The sequence below is a fragment of the Nicotiana tabacum genome, chromosome 22 (assembly GCF_000715075.1).
Source record: "Nicotiana tabacum cultivar K326 chromosome 22, ASM71507v2, whole genome shotgun sequence".
NCBI lineage: Eukaryota > Viridiplantae > Streptophyta > Magnoliopsida > Solanales > Solanaceae > Nicotiana > Nicotiana tabacum.
The window spans coordinates 122,837,956-122,860,905 of NC_134101.1; the positions used below are offsets into that span (position 1 = coordinate 122,837,956).

Consider the following 22,950-nt stretch of genomic DNA (forward strand, 5'->3'; position numbering starts at 1 on the left):
TATGCTAAACGATATAAAGATGTCGATGATGCAGTTAAAAGAATTCCAAAGAATAATTAATTGACTTCTCCGTACCTTCAAAAGGATATTATCACTGCATGTGAAATGGAAACAATTAAATGTATCATTCAGGATTTAAATGGTGATTACTTTTTCATCTTAGTTGATGAATTGTGTGATGTATCATGTAAGGAGAAAATAGCTATTGTTTTGCGTTATGTTGACAGAAGGAGAAGTGTGATGGAGAGGTTTAATGGTATTGTTCCTGTTCGTGATACTGTTGTTTTATCTCTACGAAATGAAATCACTGGTTTACTTGCTCGACATTCTTTAAGTCCATTTCATATATGTGGACAGTGTTATAATGGAGCAAGCAATATGCAAGGAGATATAAATGGACTTAAAATTTTGATAACGAGAAAGTAAATGTGCTCATTCAATTCATTGTTTTGCTCATCAACTTCAATTAATTCTTGTTGCAATTTCTATAAGATGTGATGAAGTACAAGAACTCTTATTATTAGTTTTCGATATATTGAATATGGTAGGAGATTCTTTCAAGCATAGAGATGAACTTCGTGAGTCTCAAGAAGAAGAAATTGAAGAAGCATTACGTAAAGGTGAGCTTGAAATTGGTAGGGGCTTGAATCAAGAACTAGGACTTGCTAGAGATGGTTATACTCGATGGGGTTCTCACTACAAATCCTTTAACAATTTTATTCTTATGTTTGGCCCTATCATTGATGTATTTGATGCTATTGTTGTTAATGCGCTTTTTGAAGAAAAGTGTAAGGCAAAGGGATATCTTAAAGCATGTTTAACATTTGAGGTAGACTTTATATTTCATTTCATACGCAATGTATTGGCAGTCACCAGTGAGCTTAATGCAATCTTTCAAAATAAGAAGCAAGACATTGTAAATGCCATGTTACTGGTTGGATTCGCAAAGGAACGGTTGCAACTAATGAGAGAAGAGGGCTTGGATTCACTTATTTGTGAGGTATCTAAATTTTGTATCAAATATGATATTTCGATAACTAAATTTGACGAGCTTTATGATATCATTGGAAGATCTCGTCGTAAAGTTGTTGATTATACTGTTTTACATCACTACCGTGTTGGAGTGTTTCGTAAAACTATTGATTGGCAACTTCAAGAACTCAATAGTCGCTTTGATGAGGTGACAATTGAGTTTCTTCTGGGAGTAGCTTGCTTGAACCCAGTTAACTCCTTTTCAAGCTTTAACATTGAAAAAATATTGATATTGGCTAATCTTTATCCTGATGATTTTGATAAATACTCTATGGCTGACTTTCGTTTTCAACTTGAGAATTACATTGTTCAGGATCATGATAACAAGTTTTTTGATCTTAATGGATTTGGTGATCTTTCCAAAAAGCTAGTAGAGACAAAGAAATATGCAACTTATCCTCTTGTATTTCGACTAGTAAAATTTGCTTTACTTTTGCCAGTTGCTACTACTACAGTTGAAAGAGCTTTCTCGGCAATAAGTTGATTAAGAGCGACTTACAAAATCTAATGGATGTTTAGCTTTGATGGTGGGCTATAATCACGTGTTTTAGTCGCTTATTACACTCTAATTTACTGCAGTTTACTTGTTTGAGCTTTAATTGATAGTGTTTTGCACTAATTATGTGTTTTGTGCCTTATAGAATTGATTCCGAATTATATAGATGTTGTGGAGCTAATTCGAGATACTTGGAGCTTTGAAGTCTGAGTAAAATCCCAAAGGATCAAGCTGGGATCGTGTTCGGGGGTCGAGGACCGGGTCTGGACATCAAAACTCAAAATTTGAGTCATACTCTGAGAAATTTGCACTAGTGCGATGCAGGGTGCGAGGCATAGTGCGACGCAGCAGTGTATTTTTGCTGCTTGTTGAATTGTTGAGCTCTCTAGATTTTTTCACTAATGCCCCGCATGGCGCATTGTCCCATGCAGCGCGCCTGTGAAAATTGTACAGAGCCAATATCCTATTTCGACTATGAGAAGGTGGTTTCATCTAGGCCCGACCCTACTTGGTAAAAATACATGGAACAAAGTTATTTTTTGACTTTTGACATAGAATCAACCTATGGAGGCTAAGGAATAGTTGGAGGAGCGAAAGCACAAGGCTTTCATCATTCCTTCCTCACTCAAGACCCGAGTTTGGATTGTATTTATATTTTCCCATCTTTTAATTATATTTGTGATGAATTACTCCATGTCTATGGAGTAGTTCTCTTTAAGGTTTGATGGATTTGGTGTATTGATATTTGTTTGTGGATTATAACTCTAGTTTTATGTATTGAAGCGTTTTTGGATGATTTAATTGTTGCATCTATATTCACTTGTTCATGTAATCGAGAGAGGCATAACTTGTAATATTCTTGCATTATATTGTTGGTTGAGTTCATTAATTCTTCTTAGTAATCGAAAGAGGCTAGTTGAATTATTGCTTAAACCTAGTTATATTAAGAGGATAATCGAGAGAATTTCTCCTAAAGACCAATCCACACACATTCTTGCATATCTTTACAGAGTTTAAATTGGTTCATATTGTGAGGTTAAGACTTAATCGAGAGAGGAGCTTCTACTAAACAATAGGACTAATAATTGTGTGAATTCGACAGAATCATTTGAGCAATAGAAGTGAATTGTCTAGAGTTAAATCCCAAGAAATTATTTTGCACCTATCCAATCAAAACTCTATTTTCCCCCATTGATATCTTTCTTTGCTTTTTCCTTGCTTCGATTGTCATTAGTCAGTAGCTTTAGATTCTCAGTTAATTTGTGATGACCCGAAAGGTCATCTCATATTTTAGAACCGAATTCGATATTTAGAGGCCTTCAAAACCTTATTTTATTTCTCCTCGATTTGTGTGCAGAGTCCAGACATGTATCCAAAAAGCTTTTATGCAAAAAACAGAGGAAATAACAATTTTTGTCCTACAAAGTTGATTTTGTTGACTTCGAACAACGTTTTGGATCAACTGATCCGGACCCGTGTTCTGACAGTCCCGGTGGGTCCTTAGTAAAATATGGGACCTGGGCATATGCCCGGAATCGAATTTTGAGGTCCCTAGCCCGAGAAATAAATTTTTGATGAAAATTGTAAAACTGAAATTATAAAGGTTTTAAGAATTTGGTTAAAATTTGATCTTGTTGATACCGGGTCTGTTATGATATTTATACCTTATCTGTGAAATTTGGTGAGAAATGAGACTGATTTGACATGATTCGGACCTTTGGTTGAGAAAACAGAAGTTTTGAGCTTTCTTGAAAATTTCATGCAATTTGGTGCTAAATTCGTAATTTTAGGTGTTATTTTGGTGATTTGATTGTGCGAGCAAGTTTGTATGATATTTTAAGACTTGTGTGCATGTTTGGTTTGGAACCCTGAGGGCTCGGGTGAGCTTCGGATAGGCTACGAGATGTTTTAGACTTAGTAAAATCTGGTATTTTGTTGCAGCAGTTGTTCTGTATGCCCTTCTTCGCGTTCGCGTAGGTAGTATCGCGAACGCAAAATATAAAAAGGACCACGGAGAAGTTCTTCTTCATGAACGCGAAGGACAGGTCGCTAACGCGGAGCAACAGAGGTTTTAACCTTCGCGAACGCGACCCGTCTACCGCGAACGCGATGCATGGACCTGGGGGAGGGGAAGCTAACTCATCGTGAACGCGACACTTGGATCGCGAACGTGGAGGCTGGGGAGATATGCCTTCGTGAACGTGATGGGTTACTCACAAACGCATAGGCCAATAAGGCCAAAGCTTCACGAATGCGACAGGCCTCTCGCTAACGCGAATAAGGCTTGTCCAGTGTTTTAAAAACAGAACCAAAAACGGGAAAGGGTCAGATTTTCATATCTTCTTCACTAGAACTCGACCTAGGGCAATTTTTGAAGAGGGATTTCAACACCAATTCATAGGTTTGTGTTCTTCAACTTATTTCCTTCAGTTTCCATCAACACCCATTAGATTTCTAGCCCTAAATCTTATTCATTCATGGTAGAATTAGAGATTTTGGGAGAATTCGGTAGTTTGCAAATTTGGGAATTTAAACCTCGATTTGGGGTCGGATTCCGAAACTAATTACATATTTGGGATCGGGGGTAAATAGGTGAATGGGTTTTGATCAGAACCTCGAGTTTTGACCAAGCAGGCCCAAGGTCGGTTTTTGACTTTTTGGGGAAAATGTTGGGAAACTTATAATTGTGCATTAGAATGATTTCTTTAGCGATAATTGATATTATTAAGTTAATTATGACCGGATACAAGTGGATTGGAGGTGGGATCTAGAGGAAAAGCGATAATTGAGCTTTGAATTGGTCGTTGGATCGAGGTAAGTGTTGTGGCTAACTTTAGCTTTAGGGATTAGGTATTGTTGTCTATTTGCTATGTGTTTGGTTGTTGAGTACAACGTACAGGTGAGGTGACGAGTACCTATATGTTGTTGTCGGGTCATAGCATACGAGTGAGTCTTATTTTTATGATTGTTGTATTCTTTATTCGTATGTGTTCATGCTTAAACTGGTTATTCTTCATGTTGAGCAACTCTTATCATGTTTTATTGGAATTTGAGATTGGTTGAGTATTGACTCAAAGTTGAGGTTGACGTTGAGAAACTAAATATTGAAATGGGGCTTGTTATTGATAATTCTATTGCCCGGTTATTATTGTTTTGTTGTTTGGGTGCGGAAGAGTGTAAAGCACGAAGGGTGATGCCGTGTCATTGCATATTTATTATTATGTGAGGAAGAGTGTAAAGCACGAAGGGTGATCTCGTGCCATTGCATATTTATTACTATGTGAGGAAGAGCGTAAAGCACGAAGGGTGATGCTATGTCATTTAATATTCATTATCATTGTTCCTTTCATTTGTTATGGTGAGAATGAGAGTAAAAGTACGAAGGATGATGTCGTGCACTTGTTTTGTTGTGTTTCTTTAACGTTCTATTCTCATGATCTTGTACTCCCTCAGCATATTTTTTCCCCTCCCATATGTGTTTAGTTTTTATTATCTATTATTATGCCTGTATATTGCTTAACTGTACAGGTTTATATATGTGTCTTGTCCTAGGCTCATCACTACTTTGCTGAGATTAGGCTCAACACTTACCAGTACATGGGGTCGGTTGTACTGATACTGCACTCTGCACTTTCTGTGCAAATTTCTGTACCGGGCCGTGCTGACCCGAGTGAGCTGCTGCCTTCAGTCTAATAGGAGACCCAAGGTAGATATGTCGGCGTTCGCAGACCCTAGACTCCCCTTCTAATTATCCTAGTTTTCCTGTTTTCGTTTAATTCGAGAATAATTGTATTTTCTTTCAGCCAGTATTTGTAGTGACTCTTAGAAGTTCGTGGATTGTGACACCAGATCTTGGGTAGTCGTGTATTAATACTTGGATTATTATGGATTTCCGCACTTTTTTACTCTGTTTTTGTTTAAATACTGTTATTTACTGATTTGGATAGTTGTTAGAGTATTAAATCATTATATGTCTGCTTGCCTAGCATTCTGAAAAGTTAGGCACCATCACGATCCCGACGGTAGGAAATTCGAATCGTGACAAATTGGTATCAGAGCACTAGGTTGCCTAGGTCTCACTATTCATGAACAAGCTAGGTGGAGTTTGAGGGACGGACGTCTGTGCTTATCCCCTAGAGGCTTCAGAGTTTAGGAACAATTTCACTTCTATTATACTCTGTCGTGCGATCTGATCTCTAAATGCTAATTGAACTTTCTACTCTTGTCCTTTCGTAGATAGCCAGAACACGTATCGCTTCATCAGCTGATCAGCAGCCCGAGCTCCCAGTGGCAGCTCCTACGAGGAGCAGAGGTCGAGCCCGAGGCTGAGGCCGTGCCAGAGGCCGAGGTATGGGCAGGGCTCAGTCTACGGCTCGAGCAGCAGTACCAATAATGGAGCCTTAGGTGGAGTTTGATGATGAGCTCCCGGCCTAGACTGTTCCTGCTAGACCAGCTCAGGTTCTAGAGGGGTTCATCGCTACCCCAGTACTTCAGGATGCCTTGGTCCGTCTAGCGGGCCTTATGGAGAGTGTTACTCAGGCTAGCATATTCCGTGTAGCACCAGCCGTCTCGAGGGCTGGGGAGGAGCACAGACTCCCGCTACTCACACTTCGGAGTAGATGGCTTCTTAGTTTCAGACTCTAGTAGCTCAGCCAGTTGGGGTAGTTCCACCGGGTGTTACAATACAAACCAGTGATGGGTCAGCTATGTCTTTTGATGTTTTGTGGAGATTGGATAGGTTCACCAAGCTTTTCACCCCTACCTATGGAAGTACATCTTCAGAGGATCCCCAGGACTATTTGGATAATTGTCATGAGGTGTTACGTAACATGGGGATAGTGGAGACCAATGGGGTCGACTTTGATATTTTTCGTCTGTCAGGTTCCGCCAAGAAATGGTGGAGGGATTTTTGTTTGGCGAGGCTAGTTGGGTTGCCTGCTTTGATGTGGGACCAATTCTCTCAGATATTTCTCGAGAATTTCCTTCCTATTACACTGAGAAAGGACTATTGCATGCAGTTCGAGCGTCTCTAGTAGGGCAGCATGTCCGTTACTCAGTATGAGCCCGCTTTATTGATTTGACCCATCATGTTCTTCTTATACTCCCCACCGAGAGAGAGAGAGAGTATGAGGAGGTTTATTGAGCGACTTGCTCAGCGTATCATATTGCAGATGGCTATGGAGACAGGGAGCGAGATCGTTTTCTAGGATGCGACCAATATGGCCAGGCAAGTGGAGATAGTTTTAGCTCAGGGGAGTGGTCAGGGGTCTAAAAAGAGGCCTTGTCACTCCGATGGATTCATTTCCACCTCATCTGGTGGTCGGGGTACTTTGGGTAGAGACCATCCTCCCAGGCCATTATATTCAACACTTCAAACTTCTTACGGTGCCTCAGGTGGTCGTGGCTCTTATATGTAGTATTCCGATCAGCTAGCCTATAGTGAACCACTAGCTCCTATCATTGCACCTATGCTCTAGAGTTTTCAGAGTGGTTACTCAGGCCGCCAGGGTCAGTCTCAGGGTCATCAGCCACAACAGCCGAAGTCTTGTTATACTTGTGGTGATCTGAGGCATATTTATAGGTATTGTCCTCAAGCATCGAACAGTTCTCAACATTAGGGTTCTCGTTCCATGGTCCCAGCACCGGGTGTTCCAGCGCCCACTCAGCCAGCTAGAGGTAGGGGTTAGAAAGCTAGAGGTCGAGGTATTAGAGGTGGAGGGCAGGCCGCTAGAGGTGAAGGCCAGCCAGCAAGTGGTCGTCCCAGGGATATAGTTCAGAGGTATGGGGCCAAGACCCGATGTTATGCTCTCCCAACCTAGAGTAGATCTCCTATTTCTCGATATGGTTGATTTTGATATCATTTTGGGGATGAATTGGATGTCACCTTATCATGCTATATTGGATTATCACGCCAAGACCGTGACAGTAGCCTTGCCGGGGTTGCCTCAATTGGAGTGGAGAGGGACTCTTGGTCATTATACCAGCATGGTTATTTCTTATATGAAGGCTCGGTGTATGGTCGAGAAGGGGTGTTTGGCTCATTTGGCATATGTTCGTGATTCTAGTGCGGAGGTTCCTTCCATGGATTCCATACCAGTTACTTGTGAGTTTCTAGAGGTATTTCCAATAGACCTGTCGGGGATGCTGCCCTACAGGGATATTGACTTTTGCATAGATTTAGCTCCTGGCACTCAACCCATTTCTATTCTGCCATATCGTATGGCCCTGCCAGAGTTGAAAGAATTGAAAGAATTGAAGGAGCAGTTGCAAGACTTGATTGATAAGGGCTTTATTAGGCCAAGTGTCTCGCCTTGGGGTGCGCCGGTGTTGTTTGTAAAGAAAAAAGATGGATCGATGATGATGTGCATAGATTATCGGCAGTTGAACAAAGTCACCATCAAGAACAAGTATTTGCTGCTGAGGATTGATGACTTATTTTATCAGCTTCAGGGTGCCAAGGTGTTTTCAAAGATCGATTTGAGGTCTGGATACCATCAGTTGAGGATTAGGGAATCCGATGTCCCTAAGATAGCTTTTCGGACTCGGTATGGGCATTATGAGTTTCTAGTGATGTCATTTGGGTTGACAAATGCCCCAGCAGCTTTTATGGATTTGATGAACTGGGTGCTCAAGTCCTATCTGGATTTCTTCGTGGTTGTTTCTATTGATTATATCTTGATCTACTCCCGTAGCTGAGAGGAGCATGAGCAGCATCTTCGAATCATTCTTCAGACTCTGAGAGACAACTAGTTATATGCTAAGTTTTTGAAATGTGAGTTTTGGTTGACTTTAGTTGCTTTCTTAGGTCATATTGTATCAATAAAGTGTATTCAGGTGGATCCTAAGAAGATTGAGGCAGTCAAGGTCTGGCCTAGACCCACATCAGCTACAGAGATCTGGAGTTTCTTGGGTTTGGCGGGTTATTACTACCAGTTTGTGGAGGGGTTTTCAATCTATTGTAGGCCCAATTGACCAGGTTGACCCAGAAGGGTGCCCCGTTGAGATGGTCAGACGAGTGCGAGGCGAGCTTTCAAAAGCTCAAGACAGCTTTGACTATGGCGCCGGTGTTGGTGTTGCGTACAGGTTCGAGGCCTTATACAGTATATTGTGACGCATCTCGTATTGGACTTGGTGCAGTATTGATGTAGGATGGCAAAGTTATTGCATACGCTTCGCGATAGTTGAAGATTCAGGAGAAGAATTATCTAGTTCATGACTTGGAGGTAGCAGCCATTGTTCACACGCTGAAGATTTGGAGGCACTATCTATATGGCGTGTCGTGTAAGGTGTTCACGGATCATAAGAGTTTGCAGTATTTGTTCAAGAAGAAGGAGCTCAATTTGAGGCAAAGGAGGTGGTTGGAGCTATTGAAAGACTATGATATCACCATCTTGTATCATCCCGAGAAGGCCAATATGGTAGTCGATGCTTTGAGTAGGAAGTCAGCTAGTATGGGCAGTCTTGCGTATATTCCAGGTCGGTGAGAGACCACTTGCTTTAGATGTTCAGGAGTTGGCCAATTAGTTCGTGAGGTTAGATGTTTCTGAGACTAGTCGTATACTAGCTTTTACAGTCGTTCGGTCTTCCTTTTTTGAGCGTATTAGGGAGAGGCAGTATGATGATCCTTATTTGCTTGTCCTTAGGGACACAGTGCGGCATGGTGATCTAAGCAGGTTACGGTTGGAGATGATGGAGTATTGAGGATATAGGGTTGTGTTTATGTGCCTAATGTGGATGTGATTCGTGAGTTAATTCTAGAGGAGGCCCACAGTTCTCGGTATTCTATTCATCCGAATGCCACTAAGATGTATCCGGACTTGCAGCAGCATTATTGGTAGAGGAGGATGAAGAAAGATATTGTTGCATATGTAGCTTGGTGTTTAAATCGTAAGCAAGTAAAGTACGAGCATGAGAGACCTGGTGGTTTGCTTCAGAAGATAGAGATTCCTGAGTGGAAGTAGGAGCGGATCACTATGGATTTTATTGTTGGACTCCTGCGACTCAGAGGAAGTTCGACGCAGTTTGGGTTATTATGGATAGACTGACTAAGTTAGTGCATTTCAGTCTCGTGGTAGTTTCCTATTCTTCGGAGCGGTTGGCAGAGATTTATATTCGTGAGATCGTTCGTCTCCATGGTGTGCCCACATCTATCATTTCTGATCGAGGTATGCAGTTTACCTTGCAATTCTAGATGGCAATATAGCGTGAGTTGGGTACGTGGGTCGAGTTGAGCACAACATTATCCTCAGACGGACGGACAGTCCGAGCGTACAATTCAAATCTTGGAGGATATGATTCGCGCATGTGTTATTGACTTTGGAGGTTCTTGGTATCAGTTCTTGCTGTTAGTAGAGTTTGCCGACAACAATAGTTATCAGTCGAGCATCCAGATTGCTCCCTATGAGGCATTATATGGTAGACGATATCAATCTTTGGTTGGGTGGTTTGAGCCAGGGGAGATTCAGTTATTGGGTACAGATTTAGTACAAGATGCCTTGAATAAGGTTAAGATCATTCAAGATAGACTTCGTACAGCTCAGTCCAGGCAAAAGAGTTATGCCGACTATAAGGTTCGTGACATGGCATTCATAGTCGGAGAGAGAGTGTTGCTTTGGGTGTCACCCATGAAGGGTGTGATGCAGTTTGGAAAGAAGGGCAAGTTAAGCCCTAGGTTCATCGGGCCTTTTGAGATCCTTGATCGAGTGGGGGAGGTGGACTACAGACTCGCGTTGCCATCGGGTTTATCAGCGGTACATCCAATGTTTCATGTGTCCATGCTTCGGAAGTATCACGGCGATCCATCCCACGTATTAGATTTCAACACTGTCCAGCTGGACAAGGATTTGACCTACGAGGAGGAGCTGGTAGCTATTTTAGACAGGAAGGTTCGTTAGTTGAGATCGAAGAGTTATCCTTCGGTTCATGTGTAGTAGAGAGGTCAGTCTGTTAAGGCAACTACATGGGAGTCCGAGTCTGAGTCCGATATGTGGAGCAGATATCCCCATCTTTTCACTAGCTCAGGTACTTTTCTATGTTCATTCGAGATGAATGGATGTTTTAGAGGTGGAGAATGTGATGATCTGAAAGGTCATCTTGTGTTTTAGAACCCAATTTGGTGTTTTGAGGCCTTCAAAACCTCATTTTATTCCTCCTCGATTTGTGTGCACAGTTCGGGCATTTATCCGGAAAGCTTTTATGTGAAAAACTGAGGAAATAATAATTTTTGGCCTAAAAAGTTGATTTTGTTGACTTCAGTCAATGTTTTGAGTAAACGGATCCTGACCCATATTCTGACAGTCCCAGTGGGTCTGTAGTAAAATATAGGACCTGGGCATATGCCCGGAATCGAATTCCGGGGTCCCTAGCCCGAGAAATGAATTTTTGATGAAAATTGTAAAACTGAAATTATAAAGGTTTTAAGAATTTGGTTAATAATTGATCTTGTTGATACCGGGTCCGTATTGTGGTTCTGAAGCCCGGTATAGGTCTGTTATGATATTTATACCTTATTTGTAAAATTTGGTGAGAAACGGAACTGATTTAACGTGATTCGGACCTTTGGTTAAGAAAATAGAAGTTTTGAGCTTTCTTGAAAATTTCATGCAATTTGGTGCTAAATTTATAGTTTTAGGTGTTATTTTGGCGATTTGATCGCGTGAGCAAGTTCGTATGATATTTTAAGACTTGTGTGCATGTTTGGTTTGGAGCCCCGAAGGCTCAGATGAGTTTCGGATAGGCTACGGGATGTTTTAGACTTAGGAAAATCTGGTATTTTGCTGCAGCAGTTGTTCTGATATGCCCTTCTTCGTGTTCGCGTAGGTAGTATCGCGAACGCGAAAGGTAAAAAGGGGCAGGGGGAATTTGTTCTTCACGAATGTGAAGGACAGGTCGTGAACGCGGAGCAACAGTGGCTTTACCCTTCGCGAATACGACCCGTCTACCGCGAACGCGACGCATGGGACTTGAGGTAGGGGAAGTTAACTCATCGCAAATGCGGCACTTGGATCGTGAATACGGAGGCTGGGGGGATATTCCTTCGCGAACGCGATGGTTTACTCGCGAATGCGTAGGCTAATAGGGCCAAAGCTTCGCGAATGCGGCAGGCCTCTCGTGAACGCGAATATGGCATGTCCACTGTTTTAAAAACAGAACCAAAACGGGAAAGGGTCAAATTTTCATATCTTCTTCACTATAACTCGACCTAGGGCGATTTTTTAAAAGGGATTTCAATACCAATTCATAGGTTTGTGTTCTTCAACTCACTTCCTTCAATTTTTATCAACACCTATTAGATTTCTAGCCCTAAATCTTGTTCATTCATGGTAGAATTAGGGATTTTGGGAGAATTGGGGATTTTGCAAATTTGAGAATTTAGACCTCGATTTGGGGTCGGATTTCGAAACTAATTACATATTTGGGCTCGGGGTTGAATGGATTTTGGTTCGAACCTCGAGTTTTGACCAAGCGGGCTTGGGGTCAGTTTTTGACTTTTTGAGGAAAATATTGGTAAACTTATAATTGTGCATTGGAATTGATTTCTTTAGCGATAATTGATATTATTAAGTTAATTATGACCAGATACAAGTGGATTGGAGGTGGGATCTAGAGGAAAAGCGGTAATTAAGCTTTGAATTGGTCGTTGGACGAGGTAAGTGTTGTGGCTAACCTTAGCTTTAGGGATTAGGTATTGTTGTCTATTTGCTATGTGTTTGGTTGTTGAGTACAACGTACAGGTGAGGTGACGAGTACCTATATGTTGTTGTCGGGTCATAGCATACGAGTGAGTCTTATTTTTATGATTGTTGTATTCTTTATTCGTATGTGTTCATGCTTAAACTGGTTATTCTTCATGTTGAGCAACTCTTATCATGTTTTATTGGAATTTGAGATTGGTTAAGTATTGACTCAAAGTTGAGGTTGATGTTGAGAAACTAAATATTGAAATGGGGCTTGTTATTGATAATTCTATTGCCCGGTTATTATTGTTTTGTTGTTTGGGTGCGGAAGAGTGTAAATCACGAAGGGTGATGCCGTGTCATTGCATATTATTATTATGTGAGGAAGAGTATAAAGCACGAAGGGTGATGTCGTGCCATTTCATATTTATTACTATGTGAGTAAGAGCGTAAAGCACGAAGAGTGATGTCGTGTCATTTAATACATTTCATTGTTCCTTTCATTTGTTATGGTGAGGATGAGAGTAAAAGTACGAAGGATGATGCCATGCACTTGTTTTGTTGTGTTTCTTTACTATTCTATTCTCATGATCTTGTACTCCCATCAGCATATTTTTTTCCCTCCCGTTAGTATGTGTTTAGTTTCTATTATCTGTTATTATGCTCGTATATTGCTTAACTGTACAGGTTTATATATGTGTCTTGTCCTAGCCTCGTCACTACTTCGCCGAGGTTAGGCTCGGCACTTACCAGTGTCACACCCATTTTTTACAACCTCACTAACTCTCTTAAATAAATAAAAAGATTTGTAAAGCTCAAAAGGGTTTTCAATTCTGAAAGTGACAAAGGATTGTGTTTCAAAAGATATTTCAGAGTCGCCACCTGACATTGATTTCGGTGTGTCAGGTCACCATTTTTAAAAATGATTTTTCCTTTAAAACACTTTAGACTCCAAAACTAAGTCCGCACCAGAGATTTGGGTAAGAGGGTTCATTTGACTTGGGGAGAAGGTGTTAGGTACTCCCCGAGTCCCGTAACTAGTACGGTTGCGTACATGATCAAGTTGGTTTTTAAAATATTCGAATTGAGGTAATAAATACAGAAATGGGAAAATTAACACATAAGAGGCTCGAGGTCGTCCCCGCCTAATAAAGAAAAATAAAACAAGAATAAAACACTACAAGTTCTACTTTTAGCCTCCAATTACAGAATACTACGGGGCATTTCCCAGAATAAAATATATACAAATCCTTCGGTGCATTCCCCAGATGAATTTAACTAAAGGAACGACCTCTCACCTTAAAACTAACAAAAATCCTAAAGTTTGCCTACTCAGGTGATGATGGACCTAAGCATACTACTGTCGACTCAATAGAATATAATAATAACAATTGAAATCATACGAAGCCCAAATACCATGAAGTTTAATCCCCAACAAACCACATGGCTCAAATCCTTTTTTCAATTTTCAGTACCTCAAACCCCAATGCCCCTTTAACTCGTTAACTGTTCAACCACCTTAATTGCTTAGTAAGTAAATCCATTCTTGACATCAAATAGATTAAGCAGGGAAGACAAATCAACCATTAATCTAGAACAAAATAAGATAACAGAGAGTTTCATAAATCAAATTCACTATCAAAATAAAGCAATTAAAAGATTTCAAGTTAGAGAAGCGTGAATGTACCTTTGATGTCTAATTCGACCAAGCAGGAGCCTTCAATCGGAGACGGCAAACCGTGAATGGACACCTTAATCGGAAAACCTCACTGCCTCGATCACGCCTCCAATTTCGCCGGAATACTCCACTTATACAGTCCATTCCCTTGTGTTAAAGCCACCGACTTTCATCTCTAAAACATGGGAACAGCTGCAACGATGTACTCTTAATTTTCTTTTGGAGTGTACTGGTCTTTCTATGAAGAAAAAGTATGGTCACAAGAACTTTTTGGTAACAAATAAAATTGCTATTTGTGGCGAATTGGATATATGCCTAGGGTTCTTGGTTTTGTCTCTTTGTTGGAGGAAAATCACAGTTTCAAGTTAAGGAATGAAGATTGATTTTTGGGAAAGTTGTGTGCGCCAGCCGTAGTCTTAGGGGTAGGCGGCTCGTTGTTGAAGATTGTTGCTGGACGTCCGGCGAGCTTGGTGGCATGTGGCTGGAGGCTGAAGGGTGGTGTGGAAGGCTGGTTTTTAGACTGAAGGGGGAGGCGTCGGCGGGTTGGGGCTGCTGCGGCTCTGGCGGCAGGAGGTTCAATCACTGGAGGTGACGACTCTTAGGCTAAGGGGCCATTAGGGTTAGATCTAGGTCTTTTTGGATAGGGTGACGGCTGGGGGTCCTCTTGATGGTGTTGAAAGAGGAGAGGAGTTGAGAGATCTTTGAGGGAGGGGGTCGTTGGGTGACAGGATGAGGTCAGCGGCTAGGTCGCTGGGTTTGGGTGGCAGAATGGTAAAGGGGTAGGGGTGTGCGCCTGGTGGAGAGGTGAGGGGGTGGCCGGCGGCTATGTGGGATAGTCGGCGGCGGCTTCTTTTTGTGTTCTAAGGTTTGGGGGGTTGAAGATGGAGATGAAGTATCTAGGGTGGGCGGCTGGTTTCTTTTCCCCCCAGGGTTTTAGGTTTAATTAGGTAGATATATATGGATGGGGATTAGTTTTGACCATTGGATGAAAGGGAGTGAATGGCTAGGATTTAATTAAAAAGAGCTGATGGGTTAAATGGTAGGTCTTGGGCTTCATATTTGGGTTTTAAAATTGGACTAAAAGAAAATGTCCAAACCTTAGCTAAATACCTTTTAATATAAGCTAAATATACTACATATTGCAAAACTCACTCTAATTAATTAAACTAAATTATATATTATATAAAAAATATGAAACTATTTTTTATATTTTTCAAATGTCAAACTAAAATAATAACAAGATTAGATTAAAATCATTGCAAAATTAAGATAATACTACTACCCAAAACACTAATATCCTTGAAAATAAAGTGTAACTATCTTTGTATTTTTAAATTTTATGTAAGGTAGATAAACTAAAAGTAACAAGATAAAATATCAATAACTTAAATAAAAGAAAATATTTTTGTAATTTTTATTTTTGTGACAAAATAAAGTAAAATAGTTAAAACTAGGTAAAATAGCGATATTAGGCCTAAACTAAATATCTAAAAGCTAAAATGAGTAAAAACTCGGGGAGGGTCAAAAATTACATGTCTACAACCAATACATGGGGTCAGTTGTACTGATACAACACTCTGCACTTTCTGTGCAAATTTCGGTACCGGACCGTGCTGACCCGAGTGAGTTGCTGCCTTCAGTCCAATAGGAGACCCAAGGTAGATCTGCCAGCGTTCGCAGATCCTGCAGTCCCCTTCCTGTTATCCTAGTTTTTCTGTTTTCTTTTAATTCGAGGATTGTAACACCATATCTTGGGTAGTCGTGTATTAGTACTTGGATTTTCGCACTTCTTTACTCTGTTTTGGTTTAATTACTGTTATTTACTGATTTGGATAGTGGTTAGCGTATTAAATCTTTATCTGTTGGCTTGCCTAGCATTCTGAAAAGTTAGGCGTCATCACGATCCCGACAGTGGAAAATCCGGGTCATGACATAATTTTAGTATTAATTATGTAAAACTCAATTGTTGATCATCTTGGATAGCTATCAAGCTAGAAACTACAAGAATACTATTTTACTCCAATTCCTATAGATACGATATTATACTATACTATATTTGATAGCGAGCATAATTTTAAGTGGTGTTTTGCGCTCGTCAAGCTTTTGAGTGGTTGTTTGGTGTCTTATATAGAAAAAGATGTATTTAGCAATGTTTCTAATGAGACTATTATGGATACATTTCAGAAAATGAAAACTTGTCGAGGAGAGTTGCAGTAGCTATGTACTTGAATTGTTTTGTAGTAAGATGCCGTTATAATGGTTTGTTTGTTCATTTCTTTAAATGGGACACCGCTTATAAAAAATCCTGATTATAACATAACGGAAAAATTAATTCCAAAGAAAACTTGATCGTCATAATGAAGTGATGTTATAAAGGATGATCGTTATAGAGAAATGTAACTGTACTAAAAATTAAATACTAGAGATTATTTCGAGAAAAGAAAAATAGAAGAAGGAATGCCACATTATGTTTAAACCTGAACCCATAAATGCATGAAACGAATAAAGTAACTTAAAGGAATATATATTGACTAGAAAAGTAGTTAAGTGTGTTTATCGGGGAGGTCAGTTCCAGCAAGAAAATGCATGACAAGTGAAAGGGATCTAGCTGCTTCATAACTTGGTACTTGATGTCCTGCCCCTCGTACTGTTGCAAATGTCATATCTCCTTTGTATACTTGTGTATATCCACCAACCTACATTTTAAACAACTCATAAATAAGATTAATTTAAAAGTAATGGTCGTGTTTTTTTCTAACTCCAATGAAATGAGTATTATCCAAACAGGAATATATATATTATATATATAGCATATTCATACTCCTATATTATAAAATGGAAACAAATTTAGAGGCTAATAATATGATTACCTCTGCACTGAGGTACCAGGGGTGCCACGCAGTTTTGATAGGAAGCTTCATTATCTTAATAGAATTCTTGGTTGAAGTAACAGGCACTCTTCCATCAGTGTCACCGCTGCAATTTTTTTTTTAACATAATAAAGTTGTAATTACTAAATAACCAAACACATAAAATAAGAAGATATAAAAAAAAAAAAAAAAAAAAAAAGCCAAACTAAAGAAAATGGATACTGGAGGATAATTAAGGTGGTCACCTGAATATCCACACTCGAAGTCCATTTGCCATAAACTCTCTGAGAAGAGGAATAACGGTTGATGAGCTGTCTGTCCAATTTGTTAGGACATCACTGCATTTTTTAAAGATAGTTTCAGTTTAATTAATACCTTAATAATATCATAAATTTAATTGGAATCAATAATAACTTTAAATAAGAACATTTTGATCAGTTGTAAATTTATATTTCTTTTAACAGACAAGAATATGCACAAGTAGCCACTAAGCAAACTTCTTTCAAAGTGAGCACCGAAACCATGAAGTCAAGTTCACATCTCGGTTATCAAGTCAACAACCGATACAAACAAGAATATTTTTATGGTATCCGCACCAATTTGAGGTGCTTCAACTATTCCACTGGGGCAATTGTAAAGTAATTGAAGAAGAAATGTGGAGAAATAAACTCATACTTGCGTATGCGTTCTATTCATCTTATAAATAATGCTTCTAATTTGCATTATTTTTTTTTGACTAAAACGAAATATTTTCTAGAACTAAAGGAGTAGATAAACATGGGTAAATTCTTTGAAAATACCTGCATGGCTGCCAATTTGAATATTTAATGTTGGTGACATTGGCATGGAGAGCATTCTGAACATCAGGCCTATTCATGTAGGCAATTGTGTAATAGTCACTACATGGATCGATCACTAACTGCATTGCATTGTGAATAATAATAATAATATCAATAATAAGTAAGTACATATATTATGAGTAACTTCATTTTGAAGGTAAACCTACTATAACAAGTCATATTACATTGACCACTGTAAAAATCTCATACACTGTCAGTGGATTAATATAACCTAAATCCATTATTTAATTCCCTTTTCATGCTATAAATAAATATTGCCTAGTTAAATTTAAGTCTTCAAAATTATTATATATATGCTATGACTTACAGAAGGCTTCTTGGGCTTGGCAGTGAGATTGGTATTATGGCAGAGTGGAGCGTATATGTTGTAGATATCAATGGGGTCAGTATTATATTCAGCTTTACTTCCTGCCAATTTGCACTCGTCTGATTCTGAACTCTCTGTGAACTTGCATTGTTTCTGGATTTGAGCTTCAAGTTCATCAGAAATCAGGGCATGACTTGCAAAATATTCATACATTCCTCTCGTATCCGTCTCATCATTAATCACTGCATTACCAATCTGCCGCGCGAGGACAATAACTACTTAATTACAATCAAGTTATAAAACCAAATGACATAATTAGAAACTTTCTACGTACTTAGGAGTTATATAATGATCCAGACAGTAATTGAAAACTCGACAAAATATATCATGTTGACAATAAAACATTTTGTGAATATATAAATGATAATTAACTTCATACTGTCAATATCTAAACATTTATATTGGGACTATTCATACTTCACTACTATTACTTAACAACCATAATACTTATTCAATCTTTTTACTTACTACACAAATATTAATTAAGTGTAGCTAAGCAGTTTACAGCTGTATGATCTGTAATTATTTTGACTTAAAGTTCTTTGACATGCAGTTTATGGTAAAATATATCTTTAGGAAGCAACCATTCTGTCCAAGCTAACTGTTATTGGTAATAAACAATTTTTTTTTTAATAGAATAAGCAACAGAAAAGAGTTGTTATGTCATTGTCTTTGTGAGCTTTAGCAAGCAAACTTCATAGTTTTTTTAAAATTTGTTTTGCTTAATTCCATTTACTCGTTGAATATGGTAGTTTGGCCTGCTATTCTTCTTTTCCCACTTCAAATTAAATGACCTAATTCGACTTCCTTGCTTAGATTAACCAACTTAATTTAAAAATTATTCTTACCAAAAGTTCTTTACTTGTGCGAAATAATAGGAGCAGAGCTCCAAAATATATATATAGAAATAATAGGAGCAGAGCTCCCCCCCAAAAAAAAAACTACAATATTATCACTATAATCAGATATTTTAGAAGTTTGATGGTCAGATTATATTTTAACGATCAAAATTATCTTACTTCTAACTTGAGACAAAAGCAGTGAATTTTGTACCTTGAATCTCATATCAATCCGTACATTATGTAATTACTAAACTGTATATATGTAAATTTTATAGACAAAATTGCTTGAATCCCATATGTTATGTAATTACCAATATATATATATATATATGACAAAATGGCTATTGGATAAACTAATATTGTGGAGCCTGTAACATGTGATGCTACCTTGGTCATTGCTGTCAAAGAACAAAAATATGGCCATGCGGAATAATATGGCCATGTGATTGATGCTAACTTGGTCATGTGCTCTAACTCCTAACAAGAGTTGTCCTCATCTCTGAAACTTCCATACTCTTACATTTTTTCTAAATCTCAATTATTACTCCATGTTCAGGAAATTTTTTTATTTTTAGTAAGATCCAGATCTAGCTAATTTTATATATTTCAGCACAAAGACAACAAAAACAAAAACAAAAAACAAAAAAAAAAAAAAGGTATACAAAGGTTATATAATTATATGGAATTAAATTTGAGAAGAATTAAGAGACTGACCAAGATTCCTTTAAGATTAATGATAGTCTTGTTTGCCTTGTTGTTGTGGTATAGAATGGTATGTGCCAATTGAGGTACATAATGACCAGCATAACTCTCTCCAGATATGTAAAAATCTCTATCTTTGTATTCAGGAAATCTTTCCAGCCAATTTACTAAGAACTTATAATTATCTTTAGCTGTTTTTCTATCTCCACCTATCTTAACATCAGATGATGTGTTAGAGTAGGAAAAACCTACTCCTGCTGGAGACTCCAAGAATAACACATTGGCAGCTAATGATATTTTAAAAAAAAATTTATAAGTTAGAGAGATAACAATAATCTTTAATTAATTCAGTTGGGTGAAAAGGAAAATAGTTTTGAAATTTACCATGATTCCATGCAAATTTATTTTTGTGAAGTGTTTTGCCATCACTGTTTACTCTAAATGGTCCAAGTTCTTGAAAGGCTCCATATGCAAGAGAAGAACATCCTGGACCTACAAAAATGAAATAAGGTTTAATCAAACAATAAACAATAAATCCTTATTGTCTGAAATTAAAATTATTAAGCTATATAGCAAACAACATAAAGATTTTTCTCGATTAGTGTATTTTTACCATTTTTATTATGTTACAAACTAATGTTTATCATAGAGATTAATCTCTAATTACCAATAATTGAACTGAATGTGTAAAGCACATAACTTAAACACAAAATTCGGGGGGGTTGAAAAAATTTGACGATGACCTATTTAGACATTTTAACATAATTGTTAGGTAAGTAATAACTTCAAATTTAAGTTTTAGATTAGGAGATTAAGTTTTGTAAACGTAATTAATAAGCTAGTAAAAATAATAACTAACATGCTAATTACACTAGTACTGTAAAAATATTAATTACCAGTATGTAGTTAGTAAATACTTAGATAATTTACCTCCATTAAGCCAAAGAAGAAGAGGCAAAGAGTTGTTAGAACGTTGAGCTTCAACAAAGTAATAATAGAAAGCTCTTCCAGCAGATTGATCAACTGTAACATATCCACCATACTGCTCAAACCTTACTGGAGGTTGGCCAGGAAGTTTCTGAATCTTGTCATTCTCTTTTTGAGAAACCACATGTACAGTTTTTTTATTATGAAGATATTTGAGATCTTGATCATGAGTAAAATGGCTTTTGTCAATGTTGGAATTGTGTCTAAACTTAGCCTTGTAAAATTGGCCAAGGGCTTCACTTTGTGTCTTCACTCCAAAGATTTGAGTGACACTAGTGCTTGAAAGAAAGAGAGTCAATAAAAGAAGAGACGTGGTGGTCTTCAATGTCTCCATTAGTAAGATCGACTACTTGTTTTTTTTCAGTGTAGAAAAGAGAGGAGCCTTTATTGGGTTTTATATATAATAATTCAAGTATATAATAATAATAATAATAATAATAATAATAATAATAATAATTGAGGGTGTTGGTGAACTTTCTTCCCGGGTACGGAAAGAATGGATCACTTAATCCAATAATTAAAGATAGAATGTTTATCCTAAAAGAATTTTGAATAGGGTTAGACCGGATATAAAAATGGGAAAGGACGATAAATTAAAGTGAGAGTTTTTTATATATACAATAAGATAAATCTATATTATAAATATTAATTGATAACCTACTAAAAACCTTATACTTTAATCTGCTATAACATGTAAAATTAATTACATTGTATTGGAACTGTCACACTATATAACTTAAAGTCTGTTTATTAATCCTTGCAATTTCAAGCTGTAAATTATTAATTACACAAGCATCTGATTATCAATCCATCTTCCCATTTTCCATTTATTTTGCTAAAACCCTATTATCTCTTGTCACTAGTAAGATATTACTTATCGTGTAAACTTGATAATATTCTCTGTCTTTGGGGTGCAAATTACTCTTTTTAACATTTCCTTGTGTAATTTAATAAAGCCAAATATATTAATTATTTGGTGAGATGGGGTCAGCAAAGGAAATAAGCGTCGTGTTGTGTGTAAAAGGTATGGGTGGTGTAGAGGAAAAGTAGTAGTGTTAAAAAAGGATTGCGAATAGTAGAATAAGGAGGTGGTTAGGATACCATTCGTTAGAGTTTGTTTCAAAAGATGATTCCTTTTCAAATTTTGGTTGAGTTTGTTTTTGACAGGGAGAGGCCTGGATTATATCCTGGAAAAAAAAAATAAGGATAACAAACCCAAATGAATGTAGACACCATAAAAGGAGAGCTACAATCAAAAACAAAAATTGATCTGTCATTGGCTGGATAATTTTTGTCTTCCTCTGCTCTATAAAAACATCAATAATTGGTTTTGGTGCAAGAGAAACCTAAAATGGCTTCATTATTTTGGTAGAATATTGTTTCTATAATTTAACTTCGTTGTCAATTTATATGAATTTTCTTCTTTCTTTCATTAATTATCGAAAAAATTAGTTGGATTGGTCACTTTTTGGGGCGGCTACTAGAGTTCATCTTATATTTTAAATTGTAATGGTAAAGTAGTCACTTATTCGATTAAATTGACATGTTTCCCCTCAACTAAAATAAGGAACAGAATTCCAGTACTGGATTTCGAAACTTTGACAAGCGAAATCCCAATAAACTATGCTGATATTCAAAAAATTGCTCAAATTTCAAATCTAGGAACGATTCTTAGTGTTTGAACCTTTACTATTGCAAAATTCAAGAACTATTCCTGATTTTTGGACTTTTATTAGTGCAAAATTTAGGAAAAATTCCTAATTTTTGAATTCATAGCGTACTTCAGCAATTTTGAAAATTCAAACTTCATGAACGATGCCTAGTTTTAAATCTTTACTTGTGCAAAATTCAAAAAAAAATCCATGAAGAATTCATGATTTTTGAAGTCACATTATATTTTAACAACTTTTAACCTTTAAATAAAAAAGCCATAGAAATTATCAAATTTTTGAATCTTTGTTTTTTTGGTAACTAACTTTTTTATTAATCACCAGTGTAAATCTTTACAAAATCATAGCTCGACTAACTCAATCAGCTATCTATATAAAAAAACGCCTAAAGACAAAATCTATACATCATAAACTACAAACTATCTACTAAAATTGAAGGCTATGCATGATGGTTTGGACTCGTGGTGCTGCTCTGACATGGCATATCTCTGCTATCTCTCTTGCAACTATTTCTCTATTTCTACTGTTCTTCTCAAAAATTCTATGATTTTTCTCCATCCATATGGCATAGAGACATTCCGCATACGTCATCTTGAATATTTGAGCTTGTGGTGATCTCCCTTTTGCACTTTTGATAGCCCATTCTAGATGGTGGCTCCAATATTCACATCTTGCTAGCAGGTGATCTCTTGATTCATCTTGTGATTGACAAAGACTGCATTTTACTTCTACATTCATTCCCCATCTTATGAGTCTATCAGTGATCAGCA

The 22,950-nt window shown here is 37.6% G+C and overlaps 2 protein-coding genes across 2 annotated transcripts; one reads left to right on the forward strand and one right to left on the reverse strand.

Annotated features, from left to right (window-relative positions):
• Positions 1 to 541: 541 nt before the first annotated feature.
• LOC107762484 (uncharacterized) lies at positions 542 to 1,516 on the forward strand. Its single transcript, XM_016580850.1, has one exon. It carries the CDS (start codon positions 542 to 544, stop codon positions 1,514 to 1,516), a length of 975 nt encoding a protein of 324 aa, XP_016436336.1.
• Positions 1,517 to 16,227: 14,711 nt separating this feature from the next.
• LOC107762483 (serine carboxypeptidase-like 40) lies at positions 16,228 to 20,884 on the reverse strand. Its single transcript, XM_075244158.1, has 8 exons — positions 20,454 to 20,884; positions 19,908 to 20,015; positions 19,536 to 19,810; positions 17,920 to 18,174; positions 17,553 to 17,671; positions 16,998 to 17,090; positions 16,753 to 16,858; positions 16,228 to 16,578 (listed from the first exon to the last, which is right to left on the reverse strand). Exons 1-8 carry the CDS (start codon positions 20,842 to 20,844, stop codon positions 16,426 to 16,428), a joined length of 1,500 nt encoding a protein of 499 aa, XP_075100259.1. The 5' UTR covers positions 20,845 to 20,884; the 3' UTR covers positions 16,228 to 16,425.
• Positions 20,885 to 22,950: the final 2,066 nt, after the last annotated feature.

Coding starts and splice junctions, on each gene's coding strand:
- LOC107762484 (XM_016580850.1), top strand. CDS start 542: ATGGTAGGAGATTCTTTCAAGCATAGAGATGAACTTCGTGAGTCTCAA.
- LOC107762483 (XM_075244158.1), bottom strand. CDS start 20,844: ATGGAGACATTGAAGACCACCACGTCTCTTCTTTTATTGACTCTCTTT. Junction 18,175..19,535: donor TTAATCTTAAAGGAATCTTG/GTCAGTCTCTTA, acceptor CTCGCGCGGCAG/ATTGGTAATGCAGTGATTAA. Junction 16,859..16,997: donor CTTCGAGTGTGGATATTCAG/GTGACCACCTTA, acceptor AAAAAATTGCAG/CGGTGACACTGATGGAAGAG.